Raw genomic sequence first — 19,449 nt, 5'->3', positions numbered from 1 at the left:
GCAACACTATAATTCTCTGCTGCCAACAGGGGGCAGCAGAGGCCTTCAGATCTGTTTCTTAGGCGTTCTATTCCCTACTGCAAAGCAAACACTCTACCTTGCCTTCCGCCCAGGGCTACTCTGAAAGGGAGGTCAATGACTGAGCAACTGGATGTCCACTAGCCTGTTAACCCTGCTAGCTAAGGTACAGCTTTGGCCCCCAGCTGCATAGGCTGTGAGCACCTCATGCTCTTAATGTATTTGTCCTCACAACATTCCTGGGAGGGAGGGAGGGAGGTGCATATCACAGAAGGGGAACTGAGGCAGAGAGACTAAAGCCCAGATCCTCAAAAGGTACTTGACTCCTCCTTTCCCTTGATTTAAATTCAATGGAAGTTGAGAGTCTGAATATCTTTGAGGATCTGGGTCTAAATGACTTGCCCAAGGCAGGGCAGGGAGGGGACCCCCCGCCCAGCACAGCCCCTTGGAGAAAGGGCACCTCTGCTCTGGAACCAGTGTCTTGCCAGAGCTGTCCTGAGGGAGTGAGCTGGGCAGGGAACAAGAGGCAGCAGAAAAAACATTCCATGGGCCACCCTTCCCCGGAAAACTCCCCAGGCCCATTCTTACATTCCTGGCGCCCACCTAAGTTCTGAGTCTTGAAAGTTTGGCCACACCTGTTCACTATTGTAATTAGCCAAAGGCCACTGGGCACAGAGCAGCGCTGGAAGAGTAGTTGAAGGGAGGGGCCTGTTCTTCTCTCCCTGCACCCTGTGCTAGAGGAACAAGCACTGAGTGAGCCTGTAGGTCCAGGACCGCCCAGGTTTCCTTTTGTAGGACAAAGGACACCCAGCTGCACCAAAATCCAGCCCAAACGCTCACTGCGGGAGGCTGGAGTTGGCCTTTGGACCACAGACACCAGCTGGGCACCAGCTGTTCCAAGCAGGTGGGCTCAGCCGTGCCCTCCAAGCAGCAGAGCCATGCACAGGATCTTGCCACTCTAGCCTGCAAGCATTAACTCGTGCCTGGCTCCTGGAAATGGCTTACCATGGGATGTCAGTTACTGGAATCAGGGTGGGAAAGGAGGGACCCTCCCCTGTTAACTCCTCTTCCAAATCCATTCAGCCAGGACCAGGGGCTTGGGGAGGGGACTGAGCCCAGGACCTGTGGAGTCCCTGCTCCCACCCCCTGAGCGGTGGGGCTCTGATGGGCAATGGGGCTGGAAGAGAGCTGGACAGTTATCCCAGCTGAGCGGGGACTGTGGTCTCCAGGGTATTCGTGAGCACACTAGGTGGGAGAAGTGGTCGAGTGTCTCCTAGGAAGAGGCTCTCAGGAGATTTCAATGGAGAGCTAGAGGCAGATTTAAGCTGACACCTTCAGATCGCAAATCCATGAAGGCCAGCGGGTTTGGGGGACTCCTACCTTCCCCCCTGCGACAAGGAACAGACAGCATCAGGGCTGAGTCCGCAGCTCCAGGGCGGAACAGGAAGACATGGGGTGCTGCTGACCTCACCTTCATCCTGCGGCAGCTAGTTCCCTGGCAGCACCACACAAGGATTTCCACACATACACCCCCAAGAGTAGCAACATGGGGCTCCTGGGAAACAAAGCCACACTCTGAAATGCAGCTCCCTGCCGCATACCCTGCCTCTCCCAGGGAGGCTCCTGAAGGGGAATAAAGGTGTTTTCCAAAGTGCCCAGGGGTCTGACCTCCTGGCCCCCTTGCTCATTAACAGCATTCATAGCAGCATTCCAGGCAATACAGGGGTCACCCCCGCTCCAGCCCACCCCAGGGAGGAGCTTCTCGTGGGAGAGTCTGGGATACAGCTAAAGGGGTCACCTCCTTCCTCGCCCATTCACTAGCGGGAACATCCCCCTCAGGCAGGCAGCAGCCACCTCAGTGCTCTTCATTTACTCTGCAAGGATGGCAGTGTCACTTGACAGCTCGGGCAGGGACTGGCTGGAGTTTGTGCCTACAAGAAAAGGTCCCAGAGTAAGACAGGCCAAAGCTGGGGTAGCAGCTGCTGCGCTCAACCCCACCAGCAGCGCAGGATCTATGGCTGCTGGAAGAGGAAAGCCAGGGTTGAACTTGTTGCCTGATTGTAGAGGTTAGTATAATATAGGCTCCCCCATCAATCTGACCAGAAGATAAGGTTCTTGTCCTGGAATCAGGCTACACAGATTTAGTGAGTTCAGTGTCTTGTACAGACCTGCAGGGCATTTGGCAAGGACACTCACACTGGAGAACAAAACAGCCTTGGAGACTTTTATTAAAGTTAATGAAAAGGCTACAAAAACTCCAGACCATGCAGTACAGCACCGGGGGAACCTGTGGTATCATTCCTTATGACGCTCCTAGATTAGGACACTCACACCCTTCCTGGGGTACCTGGTGGTAAGAAATAAAGGACCAGCCTTGCTTCTGGCATGCCAAGTGAGCCCTATGGTCCAGCTTCCTCAATGAAGGTGAATAGAGCTGAAGAATCAAATGCTGAGTAGCTAAGTTAATAGACAGCTACAAAATTTAAAAGCTAAAGGAAGAGGAAGAAACAACAGAATAAGACAGACTAATTCCACAGGGTGGTTTGCCTTTTGTACAGGGCCTGAGCAATATCATGAATGTTCATGCTAATACCCAACCTTCCATGCAGGCTCATAGCAGACTCATGTATTTCATGGTCTGCTCAGCTATACATCTTAACACCAATTAGCTCATTCTCAAACCTGCCACTCCATGCCTGAACTGGTTTATGGTGAGTACATCCATGTTCCTGCAGCGTTCCCTGTGGTCACTGTCTGTTAAGTTCCATCTCCTACACTTAGGTAAAGATGTTCAGTTCCCCAAAATCTAAAAGGGTGACAATTAGGTCATTTATCTATGCAAAAGGTCACTAGCCTACTTCACCACACTTATGCTAACTTGCTTAAGCTCCTCATACAGGCCTTATAATTCCAGCTGTTGATCAAAGACCACAGCCTAGCCACCAACGCTCTTCACAGCCTAGCTGTGATGGACTGGAACAGGCATTCAGTGGAGACCCCCCGCCCCCACTGACTCTCGGTTTGCTGCTTCCCTCTTCAACCCCCATTGTTATGAATAATTCCCTCCACCCTGCCCCAGGATGAGTGATGCTGGAGGAATTCCAGGACAGATTATGGTTCTGTCAATGAACTAAGGCCCAGGGAAAGGGATCTATGCCATCTCGGCCAGATTTCCTGTGGGACAAATCACTAAACAAGGATTTGTGGTACTGGCACCTCAGTTTCACCTTAACCTCGGGGATGCTCTATTCCCCCTGTGTGAACCAGAGAGAGGGAGGCTTCTCTGCCTCACACAGCTGCCCTAGAGATAAATTCAGTTGTGTTCTTGGAGGTGGAAATGAATCATCCTGCAGGGAAGGGAGTCAGCAGCTGGGAGCTCTCAGTTGAGGAAGAAACAGGTGAAGGGCCTAGATGTATGTTAGGTACATCAGGAAGCGATGGGAGGGTTGAAACTGTATGGGTAGGGGAGGCTGGATCTCTGCCACAGGAACAGATGAGGCAGCAGATACAGACCTCGGAAAGGCAAAACTAGCTGTCTCTAAAACCCCCTGAAAGGAGGGGTTCAGGCCCTGGCTTGGGCCTCAGAACACCAGCTCTCTCTTGCCAGCACTTAAGGCACTTCCTCTGTGACCCTCCACAGGGTCAGGTCAACCAATAGCCCATAAGGGGCACTGGGCAGGACTTTGGCCATTGCTGCAAACTAAAGCAACCACCATTCAGCTAAGCTGTTGAGAGACTCTTGTGCCCCTAGATGTAGCCTAGAGCAGCTTGAGAAGCACTATTTCCTCCCCCCACAAAAGGTGCACACAGTCCGGCAGCCAATGGCTCGTGGACCAGCACTGGTCCGTGGACTGCCACTTTGAGTAGCACTGGGGTAGAGGGCTTTGTAAAGCTACCTTGCCAAAGTCAACCAGCCTTGGAAGCTATTTCATGCAGAGAACCGGTGGCTGGGAGAGGGAGAACACCCAATTTGTAGAACTCTGACTTGCACCTTGGGTGGGGGGGCAGAAGGGGGATTGTTTGCTATAAAGGAAGCGGGGTTATGGTATCAGCACATGCCATTTTACACCTCTTTTGCCCCCACTCCCAACTTTACCAGATACAATCTCAATCTCATCCCATCTCATGTTCTACATGGGGACGTATCTACACCCCTCCCTGTTTTTTCTAAAGTGATGGGGCTGCAGGAGGCGGCTCATTTAATATCTAAGCAGAATTGTCCCTTGACAAAACAAATAAGGTGACAGTCACCCGCACCCATTCAGAGCCTCCTCTTCCTCCCTACAATTCCCTTCGTGTGCCCATTGCGCTGAAGGGCTGCCCCTGTTACAGAGTCAGTACAGGCCAGCCTCACACAACAGTGGATTTTATTTGTCATTATACAGAAGGTACAGCTCACACAACAGCTCCCGCAATGAAACTGCGGCTTTTTGAAATGGAGGAGGCCTCCTACAAGTAGGTAAAAACCTATACAGCCACCATGGTTAGCCTCAGCCAAGCCTTCTCTCCTGCCCCTGAGAGAGATACAGGTAGTTAGAAATCATCTACCTCCATTGCCCTGTCAAGTCCACCAAGATGACTTGGCCAATTCACAGAGTGCAGCAGTTTGGAAGCATTCTGTGTGCTCCATTGAGCTAACGCTGCTGTTATCCATACTCAACTGGAGTTTTAGCCTGCACGACAATGCAGGCACCTCTGTTGTAAATCCCTGATCAACCTCTGCTTCTCAGACCACCAATGGGGGCTTCAACCCAGCGCTGCAGTTATGACAGACCAAGACAGCCAGCCAAAACACACACTTATAAGCTAGAAAATAGATACCCTCTGATGCCATCTCCTGTTGGAGGCTGCCTTTCCCACTTCCACTGGATCTGCTAGATTATCCCTGGATCCTTTATAGTCATCCATGATGAATAGGGGTCCTACTACAACATCAGCTTCCCTCCTGGAAAGAGGACCTGTATGGGGGAAGAGGCATAAGCAAGAACCCATTAAGTTGGTTAGTCTCACTTTGGGATGAGAGCACCAAAGACCAGTCAGTTTGAGCAAGCCAGACATCTTTCCAGGTGGAGTGGCTGAAATAGAACTTACCACGTCTGGATACCACATCTCTTTGGAAGTGCTCTCCTGGCCATCTATTCAAATGCTTTGCTCTCCTGGACTGTCTTGCAAGCAATCCACAGTTCCCAGTCTCACAGCACCTGCAGATGTCTCTGGTGCCTTCCACTGGAGACCAGCTGGAACAGAACAGGAACAGTCATCTACAGTGAAGAGTTCTGTTCTAGGCTGCCTGTCACTCCCCTGATGGGGTTCTAGGCTACTCACATGTTGCCTGCTTTGTTGAAGGAACAAGCCTTGTTCAAGGGATCTGGGGCTTGCTCAGCTGCAGTGACTTTCAGATGACAGGTGATGTAGATCTGGAAGGGAAGTGGGAAGAGGGGTTAGGACCATCCCAGGGGACCCTAACAGCTGCTTAACCTGGGGAAATAGACTTGGAGCAGAAGTGTGGGCTCTCACCAAGTTCCTGGCATCTCCTGCAAACCTGAACACATCCACCGTGAACTGCAGCGTGTCCTGCGTGGGCCTGGGGGATATGAAGGCTGAGGTGGTGTCATCTGATCTCCCATCCACCAGGCACCTACACACAAGACCCAAAGGTCAGTAAGAGTCCCTGATCGGTCTTGTTTTAGTCTAGAAAAGGCTGCCACCTCTTACCCATTGAAGTCAATGACAGCATAGCGGGGAGAGGAGTCCCTGTCTGGGCTCAGGGTGGCCACACAGCTGTCCACAAAGAGCCTCAGAGCCACATGGTTCCCAGTGCTGACATCAGCTTGGATATGCATGACCTCCCCCAGCTGGAATCCATTGGAGGGTCTCTCAGCACTCCAGTCATCTGCAAGGCAAGTTCACAGTGAGCAGGACAGACAGGCAGGCAGGGCTCCCCTGGAGGCTTCTCCCACCTACCATTCATCAAGTGCAGGGAGAAATCCAGCCTCTCCTCAGCAGACAGGGTGGAGCTGAAGGGAACCCATGTTGGCTTGATGGCTTTACTGCTCACATTGTTCTTCCTGGGAGAAGACGAAATCTCAATAACTGAGCAATATCAGGGACCAAATGGGAGGGAGGGAGGGATCTGAGCACCTCAGACACTCACCTGGGGTAGTGACACCCAATAGGAATCACAGCTGGATTGGTTCTCAGGATCACTGGGTTGCTGGCAGGGGTGGGGTTATAGTTCAGGCTTGTGCTGTAAACCAGGGAGTCTGGGGTCATCTGGGAAGGAGCAGACATGGAAGGGTTAACAGTAGTACACAGAGCATTTGTTAAGTCATTCAGAAAAGCCTAAGAACAAGCCTCAGCCAGATAGAAGAGAGCTCAAGTTTTCCAACAAGCGATCAACTGGGAACTTCAGAGCTCAGTTTGCTGGAGCAGCCATCAGAATACTGGATCCAGAGTACTGCCATTTTGTACAACTACTCACTAGTTTTCTCTGTGCACATTGTGCAAGAGTCAAACAGTAGCCTCCCCCCACCCCTACCCCAGATATAACCTGTTAACTGCATTCAGGTGAGTTTTAACCAATGTTTCAGGAAGACAGGTGTCTATCCCTCTCTCCCCTACATCCTATGTAGAGCTCCAGCAAATACCAATCACCATATTCAGTTCAGTGGTCCTGTCTGTAGAGCTTCCAGACAGTCTTTGGACAGGGGGTGTGTAGAAGTAAAGTCTGTCTGAGCCACAAGAGCACCCTATTCAGGCTCCACTTATGAGCCTGCTCCAGGAACAGAGCAGGGCAGAATTCTTTGACTAGTGCATGAAATTGGAGGCTAGGAAGAAGCACCCAGGAAAAAACAGGGAGCTGGTCAATGACAGGAACAAGAGTCCACCCTCCGTTCCCTCCCCTCTTGCATTTTTAACCCCATCAGACAAGACAAGGGCAGTGATGCTAGGGATCAATAGGGGCTCCTCGCTTGCACGAATCCTTACCTGTAAGGTGCTGCCACATTCATGGAGCCCAGCTATAAAGATCACTGTGTTCTCTGCAGCATTAAGGGACGTGTACCGGCAGGCAGCTGGGCCAAGGCTCAGGTCAGCAGCTTTGATCAGTCGCCCTGTCCCAAACAGATCCCTGTGCACAGTGATCACCATCTGAGCCTCCTCACACTGCAGCATGACAGGCTGCAGCAGGGACACAGCCCCGGGCTGGGAAACTTTAGCCCAGGGGTAGGGCTGGGCAAGAGAGGGCACATTGGCATTTCTGCGAGGGGGCTCAGCCCTGGGGGTGGGTCTCCAGATGGCAGAGTTACTCCTAGAGAAATCCCAGGGATTGTAACAGGTCACCCTACTGACTGCCCAGCACAGAAGAGCAAAGCCTAAGCTGCTGCTATACCCCATCCTGCCTGCTTGCAGCAAACCCAGTATGAAGGGACACTGTTGCTCTGGGGCTTTATACCCTGCACCTAAAGCCAGCTCAGAGCTGCCCCAGGTAATTAACACCCTCCGCTAATTTGCAGGCAGGTGGGGCCCAATTACACCCACTGCCCACACCCTGGCGCAAGGAAATAGGAGGGCCAATGGGAATCAGCTCCACCTGTTGGTCAGTACATCAGCTGCAGTTTGGGAAATTCCTGCCCTGTTTCGTTCAATGGAAGGCTAAGAGTGGGCTCCACCACAAAGGGACCCAGGCCCCTCAATCCCCAATGGAGGCCTGTAAATCCTGGGTTTGGCTTCACTGTGATCCACAAATCACACAGCCAAATCTGTAGGCACCTAAATTCACTCAGCAGCATCTAAGTTATTACAGTGGTTTTGAGATGTGGTCCCCTCAGCTCAAAAAAGATATACCTGCATTGAGAAAAAGAGTACTTGTGCTCAAATAAATTGGTTAGTCTCTAAGGTGCCACAAGTCCTCCTTTTCTTTTTGCGAATACAGACTAACACGGCTGCTACTCTGAATACTGGCATTAGAAAAGGTTCAGAAAAGGGCAACTAAAATGATTAGGGGTTTGGAACAGGTCCCATAGGAGGAGAGATTAAAGAGGCTAGGACTTTTCAGCTTGGAAAAGAGGAAACTAAGGGGGGATATGATAGAGGTATATAAAATCATGAGTGGTGTGGAGAAAGTAAATAAGGAAGTGTTATTTACTTGTTCCCATAATATAAGAACTAGGGGCCACCAAATGAAATTAATGGGCAGCAGGTTTAAAACAAATAAAAGGAAGTTCTTCTTCACACAGGGCACAGTCGACCTGTGGAACTCCTTGCCTGAGAAGGTTGTGAAGGCTAGGACTATAACAGGGTTTAAAAGAGAACTGGATAAATTCATGGAGGTTAAGTCCATCAATGGCTATTAGCCAGGCTGGGTAAGGTATGGTGTCCCTAGCCTCTGTTTGTCAGAGGGTGGAGATGGATGGCAGGAGAGAGATCACTTGATCATTACCTGTTAGGTTCATTCCCTCTGGGCACCTGGCATTGGCTACTGTCAGTAGACAGGATACTGGGCTGGATGGACGTTTGGTCTGACCCAGTATGGCCATTCTTATGTTCTTAAGTATAAAGTTCCCAAGGTGCCCATGTTTCAGACTCTGGGCATGTGCACAGCTGCCTCCCTCTAGGAGTCCAGATACCTATCTCCCACCTAAGCCTACTTGGTGCAGTTCACTTCTGTCCCTGAAGCCTGTCCCTTTTGTGGCATGAGGGAGACCCTGGCACATGCGTACCTTCAGTACGCCAGGCTGCAGCTCCTCTTCCAGCTCCTCCAGAACCTCTTATTGAGGTTCTGGCTGCACTTTTCCCCACACTTGTTTATTTACATACATCCGATCCGAGGCTCCATGAAGTCGTGGGACCACCTCATCAGGCTCCCCCTGGCCATGGCCAATGTGTCCATTTGTAACACCAGGGAGAGGAGGTTGGCAGATGGGGTCCTGCGACTGTGGGGCTGTCTTTCGTTCTTTTATCCGTTCACGTATCTGGGAAGAGTTCCTCTGGGCAGCATCCCCCAGCTCTCTCGTTGCCTTTGAGGAGCAGTGGGCACTGTCCGGAGCTCTCTGCTCATTGTCCCTTTCTGGTTCCCTAGTTTTGGCCCTTTGACCCCCATGCCTGTTCCCGTTATTGCCTTTGTTGTCCCCTGAACTTGGTTGGGTTCTTGGTTCAGTAGCTCCTCCCTAGGCTGAGGGAGGGGCTTTTAGCAGTGGGCGAGCTAGCTCCTGCCCACATCCTTGCACTCAAAAGGACCTAAGCCCAGAGCTACCCATTAGCCAGGGGAAGTTAGGCGTTTGGCTGCCTAAGTCGCATGTTGGTTCCAATCTTCTTGGTGTGCTGCTTACTGGCTTGGTCCCCATTCACAATTTTACTGGAGCAGGACGTGGTGTCCATCTCAGAACTTTTAGCCCAGTTGTTAGAGCGTTCACCTGGAATGTGGGAGACCCAGGTTTGATTCCCCCTCTCTGCTGCAGGGTAGAGAAAGGATGGAACAGGGGTCTCCCATCTCTCAGAAGAATGCTTGAACCACTGGGCTAGGGGACATTCTGATGATGGGTTTCCCCCTGCTCTCCCATTCAAGCTATTCTATTGTGGATAAATAATGAAAGAGGGACCAGACCCCAGTGCTTCCACCTTCCACTGGGCTACAGCAGCATTCCTGGTCACTTGCTCACTCAGTCTGGCCCAACGACTGTTCCACTGTGGATAAGTGCAAAACTGAATTCTGTTCAAGGGGAAATTTGTGTCCTCTCTAATATATGCATAACGCGTCAGATGAGTTCCAAAACTGGTGTTCTCATTCCAGGGTAGGGGTGGAGTTTGCGGGGTTGAGTTGTTTTCCCCAATGTGTTCCCCACATCTCCCCTCCCCCAGAATGGTTTGTTTCTGAAAGCCAAGAGAGGGCCTGGGCAAGCCATGCTCACCTCTGCAACCTTCGGAATTGGTGTCCTGTTTCGTTCCTTAGCATGAACTACAAGGTCATAGTGACGGCCATCTTGCTGCGGCTGGGATCCATGCTGGTGGATGTGGTCCACCCCGATCAGACCTACATTGTCCCGGGCCACTCCATCTTCGACAGCCTGTATTTGGTCCGGGATCTCCTTGAACTTGGGTGTAGGGATGGTCTGTCGTTTGCCCTCCTGTCTCTAGATCAGGAGAAGGTGTTTGACTGGATGGAGCACGAGTATCTCCTGGGCACTCTGCGAGCATTTGGTTTCGTGCTCCAGTTTGTGGGGTTTCTCCAGGTACTGTATGCTTCCGCGGAGTGTCTGCTCAAGCTCAACTGGACCCTGATCAGCTTTGGGCGAGGGGTGCCCGCTGTCAGGCCAGCTGTATGCACTGGTGTTTGATTCCTTCCTTTGTCTCATCTGTCGAAGGTTGATGGGGTTTGTGCTGCGAGAGCCGGAGTTGCGGCTGGTCCTGTCAGCGTACACCAACAACGTGCTCCTCACTGTCCAGCACCCGGGCGACCTAGTGCGGATGGAGGCTTGCCAGGCCGTCTACTCGGTAACCTCCTCTGCCCAGGTCAACTAGGTCAAGAGCTCTGACCTTGTGGTCAGGGATGGGTGGCAGGCGAGCTCCCTCCCACCTGCTCTTCAGGCCATCCGGGGGAGAGCAGGTCTGCTGCTCTGTCTCGACATTTATCTTTCTGCCATGCATCTGTCTCCACTGGAGAACTGGCAAGGTTTAGAGGGTAGGGTGTCAGAGCGGCTCCGGAGATGGGCAGGACTACTCCGGTGCCTCTCCCTCCGAGGGAGGGCACTGGTACTGAACCAACTAGTCCTGTCCATGCTCTGGCACTGCCTCAACACCCTGGTCCCGGCCCTGAGTTTCCTGGCCAACCTCTGGAAGCTGGTTCTGGAGTTCTCCCTTGACACCTTTGAGGAGCAGTTGGCACTGTCCAGGGTTCTCTGCTCGGTGTCCCTGTCAGGTTCCCTTTGTTCAGCCCTGTGACCTCACACCCGTCCCTGTTATAGCTTTAGTTGTCCCCTGTAATTACTTGAGATCCCGGACGTTGTGGATCCTCCCCTTAGGCTGTCTCCAGTATGAGGGAGCCTTGCCTATGCCAGCTGGATGTTAACTCCCCAATGCAACCAGGCAATCAGCCCCTCAAGCATTCTTCTCTGGACTACCCAGGCCTGTCTTTTGCCTTGCAGATTGACAATCAATGCACCCCAGGCTTCAAGTCCCTTCAAAGCGGCCCCCTGTGGGGTCCTGCCCCAACCACTGGAAACCCACAGAAATCCCAGATCCTCTGTTTCCAAAGGAACAGCATGCCCCTGTTTACCAGTTTGGCCTTAGCTCACTACTCTTGTATCACAGACAACCCTTCAGCTCAATTCTAAAGCAAAAGGAGATTTATTTAAGACAGAATAGAGAGTCAAATAAAAACCAGTGTGAGAGCTGGAAACAAATGGCTAGCTATGAAACAAAATCATAACTCGCATTCTAGAGCCTACACTTAACTAACAAGTTATCCTCCAGTCTAGAAAAGTGTCCTTCACCCAAATTCCCTCCAGCATTTTCAGCCAAGCCTGGCTGAGACCCCTTATTCATGACGCCAACTCACTGTCAGTTTACTTCCTGGGCACCTGATCGTCGGGGTGTCTTTTTGTCCCTCAAATATACCAGAATGCATCTTTGATGTTTATCTCTAGCTAGGGTTCCCCATCCAATGTTTACTTTTTCCTGTTAATTTCTTTCTGAAGTCTCTGCCAACTCCACATTAGCAGTTGACTTAGACATTGTATGACATACAATACACAATGGTCCACCATGGAGATAAGCATCACCCACCCCTTCTGTCTGCAGGACTTTATCTCAAGACCCACTACCTTTGAGAGGCCTGCTTCATCTACAAGGCCTACAGAACCTCATTTTCAGTGCTCCTTGCATATTTCCCATATCTACATCTCACAATGGTTATGATGACCTGTGTGACTTGGGGTTTCATTAGAGACCTTACATGACATTCTTTTGGTGAACATAGGGGGTCCCTGTGCCCCCCAGTACCCTCTGTCAGTTGGCATCATGAGGTTCTTGTGGCACAGGTACCCCTGTGGGAATCTAGTAGCCTGCACCAAGGCCAAGCTCCAAAAGCTAGTCCATATGAAGTTATTCAACTTTATCTCTGGTTTGATGGAGCAACGAATGGGGCTGCTGCGAGCCCTGCATGGAATGACAGTGTGCCCAGAGGGAGACAGACACTTGTTCTCAACACCATACCTGTGGGGAGCCCATGGGACGGCATGCAACTGGTCCATTCCACTGACGGCTCCTAATACATACTTTTACCTACATCACTAATAACCAATTAAGGCTTCATAGCCCTATTCTAGGGCAAGGCAGCTCTCATGCTCCAGCACCTTAGAACTAAGCTAAAGGAGAGGTTACATCATGTTCCCCCTTGGAACGCTAGGAATAAAAACCAAGTGTCTACTGATGACCCCAGTCACAGCCGTGCTGCTATCTGAAATGAATGCATGGAGTGAATGTAGTCAGTTACCTTCCCTATGCTAAGGATGAGACCAGTCTCCTCCCAGAGCTAGGTCGAGAACTCAGGAATCCTGATTCTCTGCCAAGCAGCTGTGAAGCCCACTGACAGAAAGGTTAGGTCAAGGGGCAGAGGACTGTGTCCAAACCAGGTGAGTCCCAGGGGTGTAATTTTGGCTCCACATGATGGAATTGCTTTTTTCCCAGTTTAGTGAAGGTTGTAGTAAAATTTCTATTTAAAAACCAAATTTTGCATCCCCTCTTCAAGCCACCTGAGAAAGTCAAAAAATTGGCAGGTCGGGGGCTGACAGCTCTACCAGCTGCCGTACCTCCAGGCATTGAATGCACGCCCCTCATGAAGCTCCAACAACTCTTAGTTTCGGAACTGGCCACTAATTTTGGCTTAGCTGCTCTGAACCTCAGAGTCTCCTCTGTGAAATGAGGACAGGAATGATTCCTGCTGTTTGTCTAGAAACAGCCAACAACATTTGGGAGGGAGAGAAACAAGCTGAGTGCAAAGAAAGAAGGTGGAGTCGAGGGATGTCAGGGCCTTGGAGCTTCCCAACTGGGGGACCTAGCATTTGCTGGGGTAATGGTGGGAGGGCTGGAATTAGGCCAGAGGCAGGAGAAATATACCTACAGGAGAAGGGCTGGATCTCAGCTAGACCAGGGGAAGAAGAACAGAAGGACCATGAGAATATGGTCCGGAAAGCACTGAGAACAATCGTGTGATGGTTGGGACACCACCTTAGGATGCAAGAAACCAAGGTTAAGCTCCACACTGTGCCAAAGTCTTCCTGGGCAGTCTCTTTTACCCCTTGTATGAAAGGGGGTCAGTACCCCCCTAGCTCCCAGGTTGCTGAGAGAGTCATTGGACACTGTAGATGAGGTACTCTGACCTTGGACAGTGCCTGTCAGGACCTTACTAGGTCAGAGTCCCTTCCACAGCAAGCCTCCAAGAGCCACTGCTCAGAGAGCTGCATGTGTTGGAGGAAAGAGGGGCTGCTCCTGCCCCACTATCTTGCCCACCAGCTTCAGTGCCCCACTGCAGCACCACATGGGAGAGGTGGAATAACCACTCCTGCAGAGAGCTTGTTCTGGGAACATACACTATGCTATTCCCTATGCCCTTCCTGGGCCTGCTGACAGTGCTTCTTGTGTGTGTAGCCCTGGGCCTGCTCCCCCCACAGCTACAGGAGAGATATTGTTTGAACAAATGACATGCTGTTACGCAGCAGGGTGGGATGTGTTTGTTACAGTTGTAGAGAGCGCAAGATAGTAGAGCCCTCTAGACTTGGGTTTGAGTAGAGGCTGCCCTGCATGTGTCAAACAGGCCTCACCGATCTACAGGTCATGGCCCAGAGCATAAGCAGAAACTGGAAGATTTTTTTAAAACCATCTTTGGTTAGGCCCTGTGGCACCAGTGAGGGGTGGCCTACACAACCAGGTCTAGCTTAAGCCCAAAAAATGAACACCAGGTGATTTAAATCCATGGTAAGAAGAACTGGGCTAGCCTGCTCACCTTAGACAGAAGGATTGGGGGAAGTTATCCTAGAGCCTCACTTGAGGCCAGCAATAGAACTCTATCTCTCATGGAATGTGTTTTGCTCACAGGTCAGAGTGGCTGGGGGATTTGTGTTTTCTCTATGGCTAGAGCCCTGTAATGCTTACAACAGCCAGCTGGACAGGTCAGAAGAGGTAAATGCCCCTGCTATTTACCCATGAGAGAAACCAGCCATTCGAGTCTCAGAACCTGAAGGTAGTAAGCTCTGCTCTCTTCACCCTCACATGATTTCTCCTTGTGAAGCCCATTGGTGTGTCCATGATGTGGTTGGTGCATCAGAAGGGGGAGGGGGCAATTCCCTTGCCCATTAAGAATAAGGCATAGACCAGACTCAAGTCACTGGATTTATTTACATTAGATAGAAGGTACAAGGCATGTGATTGCTCAGACACTCGAACGACTGCATCTTCTGTATACGAGTATTCCCAGAGTAATGAAGGCCAGTGCAATGGCCGCTGCCACTGAGATCAGCCCAGCTGTAGAAGAGAATCCTACAAGAGGAAGAACAGGTGGTTAAAACTGCAACTAGCTGCTTTTCCAGCTACCTCTCCAAAAGTCTGTGTGGACTTGCTGGGTATATCAGTGAAGGCCACAATTAAATAAAATGGGGGATTTTATTTGAGCTCTATTGTTGGGCCATTTTTTTAAATGGATACCAGTTGGAGTTTGTCTACTAGAAGTGGCCAGAGCAGGAGATCAGCACCTCTTTATAAATCCCACTAGATAATAGGTTGCAGGTCTCAGGCCACACAACTGGTGTCCCAGGAGATAAGCCCAGCCTACAGTGGCCGACAGTCCTATGTATGACTGACTCTGGTTGGACCATCTCAGCAAGAAGCCTTCTTGAGTCTCGTTTACTCATTGCTAACACCCCTGTCCTTGGGGTAAGGGATTCTTACAGCTGACTTTGTAAGACTCATTTCTTCCATCCTTTAGATCAATTTTTCCAAGCCACCCTAATGTAGATTAAGTGACAATAGAGACACCATGTGACTTGTTCTGAGTAGTACTAGTTACCTTCTGACGCAGTCTTCTCTGCTTCCATTTGACCAGTTAAGAGATCCCTTGATCCTTGATCAGCATCAAAGATGATTAGGGGTCCTACCACAACATCAGCCCCACCTTCCCTCACCAAGGGCTCACCTGTATTGAGGAGAGAAGCACTACTAGAGAACCAATACAGGTCAGGTTAGTCTCATCCATCCCATTTTGGGTGAAAGATCCCCTAGGAACAGTCTGTTGGAGTAAGCCAAACATCTTCCCAGGTGAAGTGGGCACAGAACCTACCATGCCTAGAGGCCACATCTCTCTGGAAGCGCCTCCCTGACCATCTGTACAGAGGGTTCACTCTCCTGGACTGTCCAGCCAGCCCACAGTTCCCAGTCTCACAGCACCTGCAGATGTCTTGGGTGCCTTCCACTGGAGACCAGCTGGAACAGAACGGGAACAGTCATCTACAGTGAAGAGTTCTGTTCTAGGCTGCCTGTCACTCCCCTGATGGGGTTCTAGGCTACTCACATGTTGCCTGCTTTGTTGAAGGAACAAGCCTTGTTCAAGGGATCTGGGGCTTGCTCAGCTGCAGTGACTTTCAGATGACAGGTGATGTAGATCTGGAAGGGAAGTGGGAAGAGGAGTTAGGACCATCCCAGGGGACCCTAACAGCTGCTTAGCCTGGGGAAATCGACTTGGAGCAGAAATGTGGGCTCTCACCAAGTTCCTGGCATCTCCTGCAAACCTGAACACATCCACCATGAACTGCAGCGTGTCCTGCCTGGGCCTGGGGGATATGAAGGCCGAGGTGGTGTCATCTGATCTTCCATCCACCAGGCACCTACACACAAGAATCAAAGGTCAGTAAGAGTCCCTGATCAGTCTTGTTTTAGTCTAGAAAGGGCTCCCAGCTCTTACCCATTGAAGTCAATGACAGCATAGCGGGGAGAGGAGTCCCTGTCTGGGCTCAGGGTGGCCACACAGCTGTCCACAAAGAGCCTCAGAGCCACATGGTTCCCAGCGTGGACATCAGCTTGGATATGCATGGCCTCCCCCAGCTAGAATCTATTGGAGGGTCTCTCAGCACTCCAGTCATCTGCAAGGCAAGTTCACAGTGAGCAGGACAGACAGGCAGGCAGGGCTGGGCTCCCCTGAAGGCTCCTCCCACCTACCATTCATCAGGTGCAGGGAGAAATCCAGCCTCTCCTCAGCAGACAGGGTGGAGCTGAAGGGAACCCATGTTGGCTTGATGGCTTTACTGCTCACATTGTCCTTCCTGGGAGGAGGAGCAAACCTCAGTCACTGAGCCAGATTCCAGAAGGGGAGGGAGGGGATCTGAGCATCTCAGACTCTCACCGGGAATCACAGCTGGATTGGTTCTCAGGATCACTGGGTTTCTGGCAGGGGTGGGGTTATAGTTCAGGCTTGTGCTATAAAGCAGGGAGTCTGGGGTCTTCTGGGAAGGAGCAGACATGGAAGGGTTAACACTAGTACACAGAGCATTTGTAAAGTCATTCAGATGGGCCCAAGAACAAGACTCAGCCAGATGGAAAACTTGAGCTCAAGTTTTCCAACCAGTGCCCAGTCAACTGGCAACTGCCTTTGGAAGGACTGGACACTAGAAGCAGGGGATTTCAGAGCTCAGTCTGCTAGAGCAGCCATCGGAAGATGAGCACCACAGTAGTGCCATTTTACACAACTCTGCTCACTGGTTTCCTCTGTGCAGGTTGTGAAGGAATCTCAGACAGTAAAACCCCCAGGGTTAATCTGTTAGCTGCTTTGAGGTGAATTTTGACCAGGGATTAAGGAAGCCAGTAGTCTGTCCCTTTCCCTCCTACAGACTATGCAGAGCTCAGGCTAACACCAATCAGTTTATTCAGTTGCAGGCTCCGGTCTGTGGAGTCTGCAGACAGACTTTGGACGGGGGGGCTAGAAGTAAAGTCTGTCTGAGCCACAAGAGCACCCTCTTCAGGCTCCACTTGTGAGCCTGCTCCAGGAGCTGAGCAAGGCAGAATTCTTTGCCTGGCGCATGAGACTGGAAGCTAAGAAGAAGCACCCAGGAAAAACCAGGGAGCTTATCAATAACATGGACAAAATCCCACCCACTGTTCTCTCCTGCTGCCCCATTTTTACCCCATCAGACAAGGCAGGGGCAGTGATGCTAGGGATCAGTAGGGGCTCCTGGCTTGCATAAATCCTTACCTGCAAGGTGCTGCCACATTCATGGAGCCCAGCTACAAAGATCACTGTGTTCTCTGCAGCATTAAGGGACACGTACCGGCAGGCAGCTGGGCCAAGGCTCAGGTCAGCAGCTTTGATCAGTCTCCCCATCCCAAACAGATCCCTGTGCACAGTGATCATCATCTGAGCCTCCTCACACTGCACTGTGACAGGCTGCAGCACGGACACAGCCCTGAGCTGGGAAGAACCAACCCGAGCCCAGGGGGAGGGCTGGGCAACAGAGAGAACATGGGCTTGTCATTGAGGGGGCTCAGCTCTGGGGGTGGGTCTCCAGACGGCTGAGTCAATCCTAGAGAAATCCCAGGGATTGTAACAGGTCACTCTACTGACCACCCAGCACAGAAAACCAAAGCACAGGGTGTTTCTGTACCCCATCCTGCCTGCTTGCAGCAAATCCAGTATGGAGAGAAACTGCTGCTCTGGGGCTTTATACCGTGACTCAGAGCCAGGTGACAGCTGTCCCAGGTAATTAACACCCTCCCCTAATCTGCAGGTAACCGGGGCCCAATCATGCCCAGTGCCCACGCCCTGAACCAGGGAAATAGGAGGGCCAATGGGAATCAGCTCCACCTGTTGGTCAGTACATCAGCTGCAGTTTGGAAAATTCCTGCCCTGTTTCGTTCAATGGAAGGCTAAGGGTGGGCTCCACCACAAAGGGACCCAGGCCCCTCAATCCCCAATTTAGGCCTGTAAATCCTGGGTTTGGCTCCACTGTGATCCACAAATCACACAGCGGCAAAGAGTCCTGAGGCACCTTATAGACTAACAGAGGTATTGGAGCATAAGCTTTCGTGGGTGAATACCCTCTTCATCAGACCCACCCACTCCCCTCTGATACAAACCATATAGCGAACTCTGTAGGTGCCCAAATTCAGCAGCACCGAAATTTTTACACTATAAAGGTCCCTGGTGCCCGTGTCTCAGCCTCTGGGCACATGCCCAGCTGCCTCCCTCTGGGAGTCTGGGCACCTGTCTGCCACCTAAGGCCAGAGCTGTCCATGAGCTAGGTGAAGTTAGGCATTTAGTTGCCTATGTCTTATGTGGAGCCCAATTCACTAGCTGTGCTGCTTGCCCATGTTGACCCCGTTCACAATTGCACTGGAGCAGGACGTGGTGTCCTCCTCAGATGTTTTAGCCCAGCGGTTAGAGCATTCACCTGGAATATGGGAGACCCAGGTTTCATTCCCCCTCTCTGCTGAGGGGAGAGAAAGGACGTGAACAGGGGTCTCCCATCTCTCAGAAGAATGCTTGAACCACTGAGCTAGGGGACATTCTGATGTTGGGCTTCCTCCTACTCTCCCATTCAAACTGTTCTTTTGTGGATAAATGATGAAAGAGGGACCAGACCCCAGTGCTTCCACCTCCCACCGGGCTACAGCCGCATTCCTGGTCACTTGTTCTCTCAGTCTGGGCCACCAGGTGTTCCACTGTGGATAAGTGTGAAAGTAAAATCTGTTCAAGGGGAAATTTGTGTCCTCTCTAATATCCGCATAACTCGTCAGATGAGTTCCAGAACTGGTGTTCTCCTTCCAGGGTTGGGGTGGAGTTTGCTGGGTTGAATTGTTTTCCCCAACGTGTACCCACATCTGCTCCCATATCTCCCCTCCCCAGAATGGTTTGTTTCTCAAAGCGAAGAGAGGGCCTGTCCTGGAGGGAGGATCCATGTGAAACTGAGATTCCTGGGATAGGGACTGTGACACTTCTCAGGACAGCCAGGGCTGTGCGGCAACCTAGTTGCCACCAGCCTCCTGTATGAAGGAGCCTTGCCTGTGCCAGCTGGGTTTTAGCTCCCCAATGCAACCAGCCCATCAGCGCCTCAAGCATTCTTCTCTGGGATAGCCCAGCCCTGTGTTTTGCCTGGCAGGATAACAATTAATGCGCCCCAGGCTTCAAGTCCCTTCAAAGTGGGCCCCCCTGTGGTTCAACCCCAATCACTGGATACCCAGAGAAATCCCAGATGCTCTGTTTCCAAAGGAACAGCGCATCCTCATTCACCAGTTTGGCTTTAGCTCAGTGCTCTTGTATCACACACAGCACTTCAGCTCAATTCTAAAGTAAAAGGAGATTTATCCTCCAATCTGGAAAGCGTCTCACCCAAGTTCCCTCCAGCATTTGCAGCCAAGCCTGGCTGAAACCCCTTATTCATGATGCCAACTCGC

General features: G+C 51.3%; 1 protein-coding gene and 1 pseudogene across 2 annotated transcripts; both read right to left on the bottom strand.

Annotated features, from left to right (window-relative positions):
* Positions 1-4,508: 4,508 nt before the first annotated feature.
* On the bottom strand, positions 4,509-7,413 carry LOC311527841 (zona pellucida sperm-binding protein 3-like; the record flags this gene model as incomplete). The annotated part of the gene is made up of 9 exons (XM_084642229.1): positions 4,509-4,532; positions 4,840-4,976; positions 5,110-5,255; positions 5,344-5,435; positions 5,536-5,656; positions 5,734-5,911; positions 5,983-6,086; positions 6,173-6,291; positions 7,006-7,413. The coding sequence occupies 9 exons, from the start codon at positions 7,411-7,413 to the stop codon at positions 4,509-4,511; spliced, it is 1,329 nt and encodes a 442-aa protein (XP_084498355.1).
* A 6,977-nt stretch (positions 7,414-14,390) lies between these two features.
* Positions 14,391-17,665, bottom strand: LOC311526903 (zona pellucida sperm-binding protein 3-like; annotated as a pseudogene). Its single transcript, XR_014714732.1, has 8 exons — positions 17,252-17,665; positions 16,222-16,505; positions 15,968-16,145; positions 15,770-15,890; positions 15,578-15,669; positions 15,347-15,489; positions 15,077-15,202; positions 14,391-14,550 (listed from the first exon to the last, which is right to left on the bottom strand). The product of XR_014714732.1 is annotated as a zona pellucida sperm-binding protein 3-like (transcript).
* Positions 17,666-19,449: the final 1,784 nt, after the last annotated feature.

The sequence above is a fragment of the Lepidochelys olivacea genome, assembly GCF_965140295.1.
Source record: "Lepidochelys olivacea isolate rLepOli2 genome assembly, chromosome: 10".
Taxonomy (NCBI): Eukaryota; Metazoa; Chordata; order Testudines; family Cheloniidae; genus Lepidochelys; species Lepidochelys olivacea.
The sequence above is the reverse complement of the archived record's forward strand: the minus strand, read 5'-3'. Positions and strand labels throughout refer to the sequence as shown.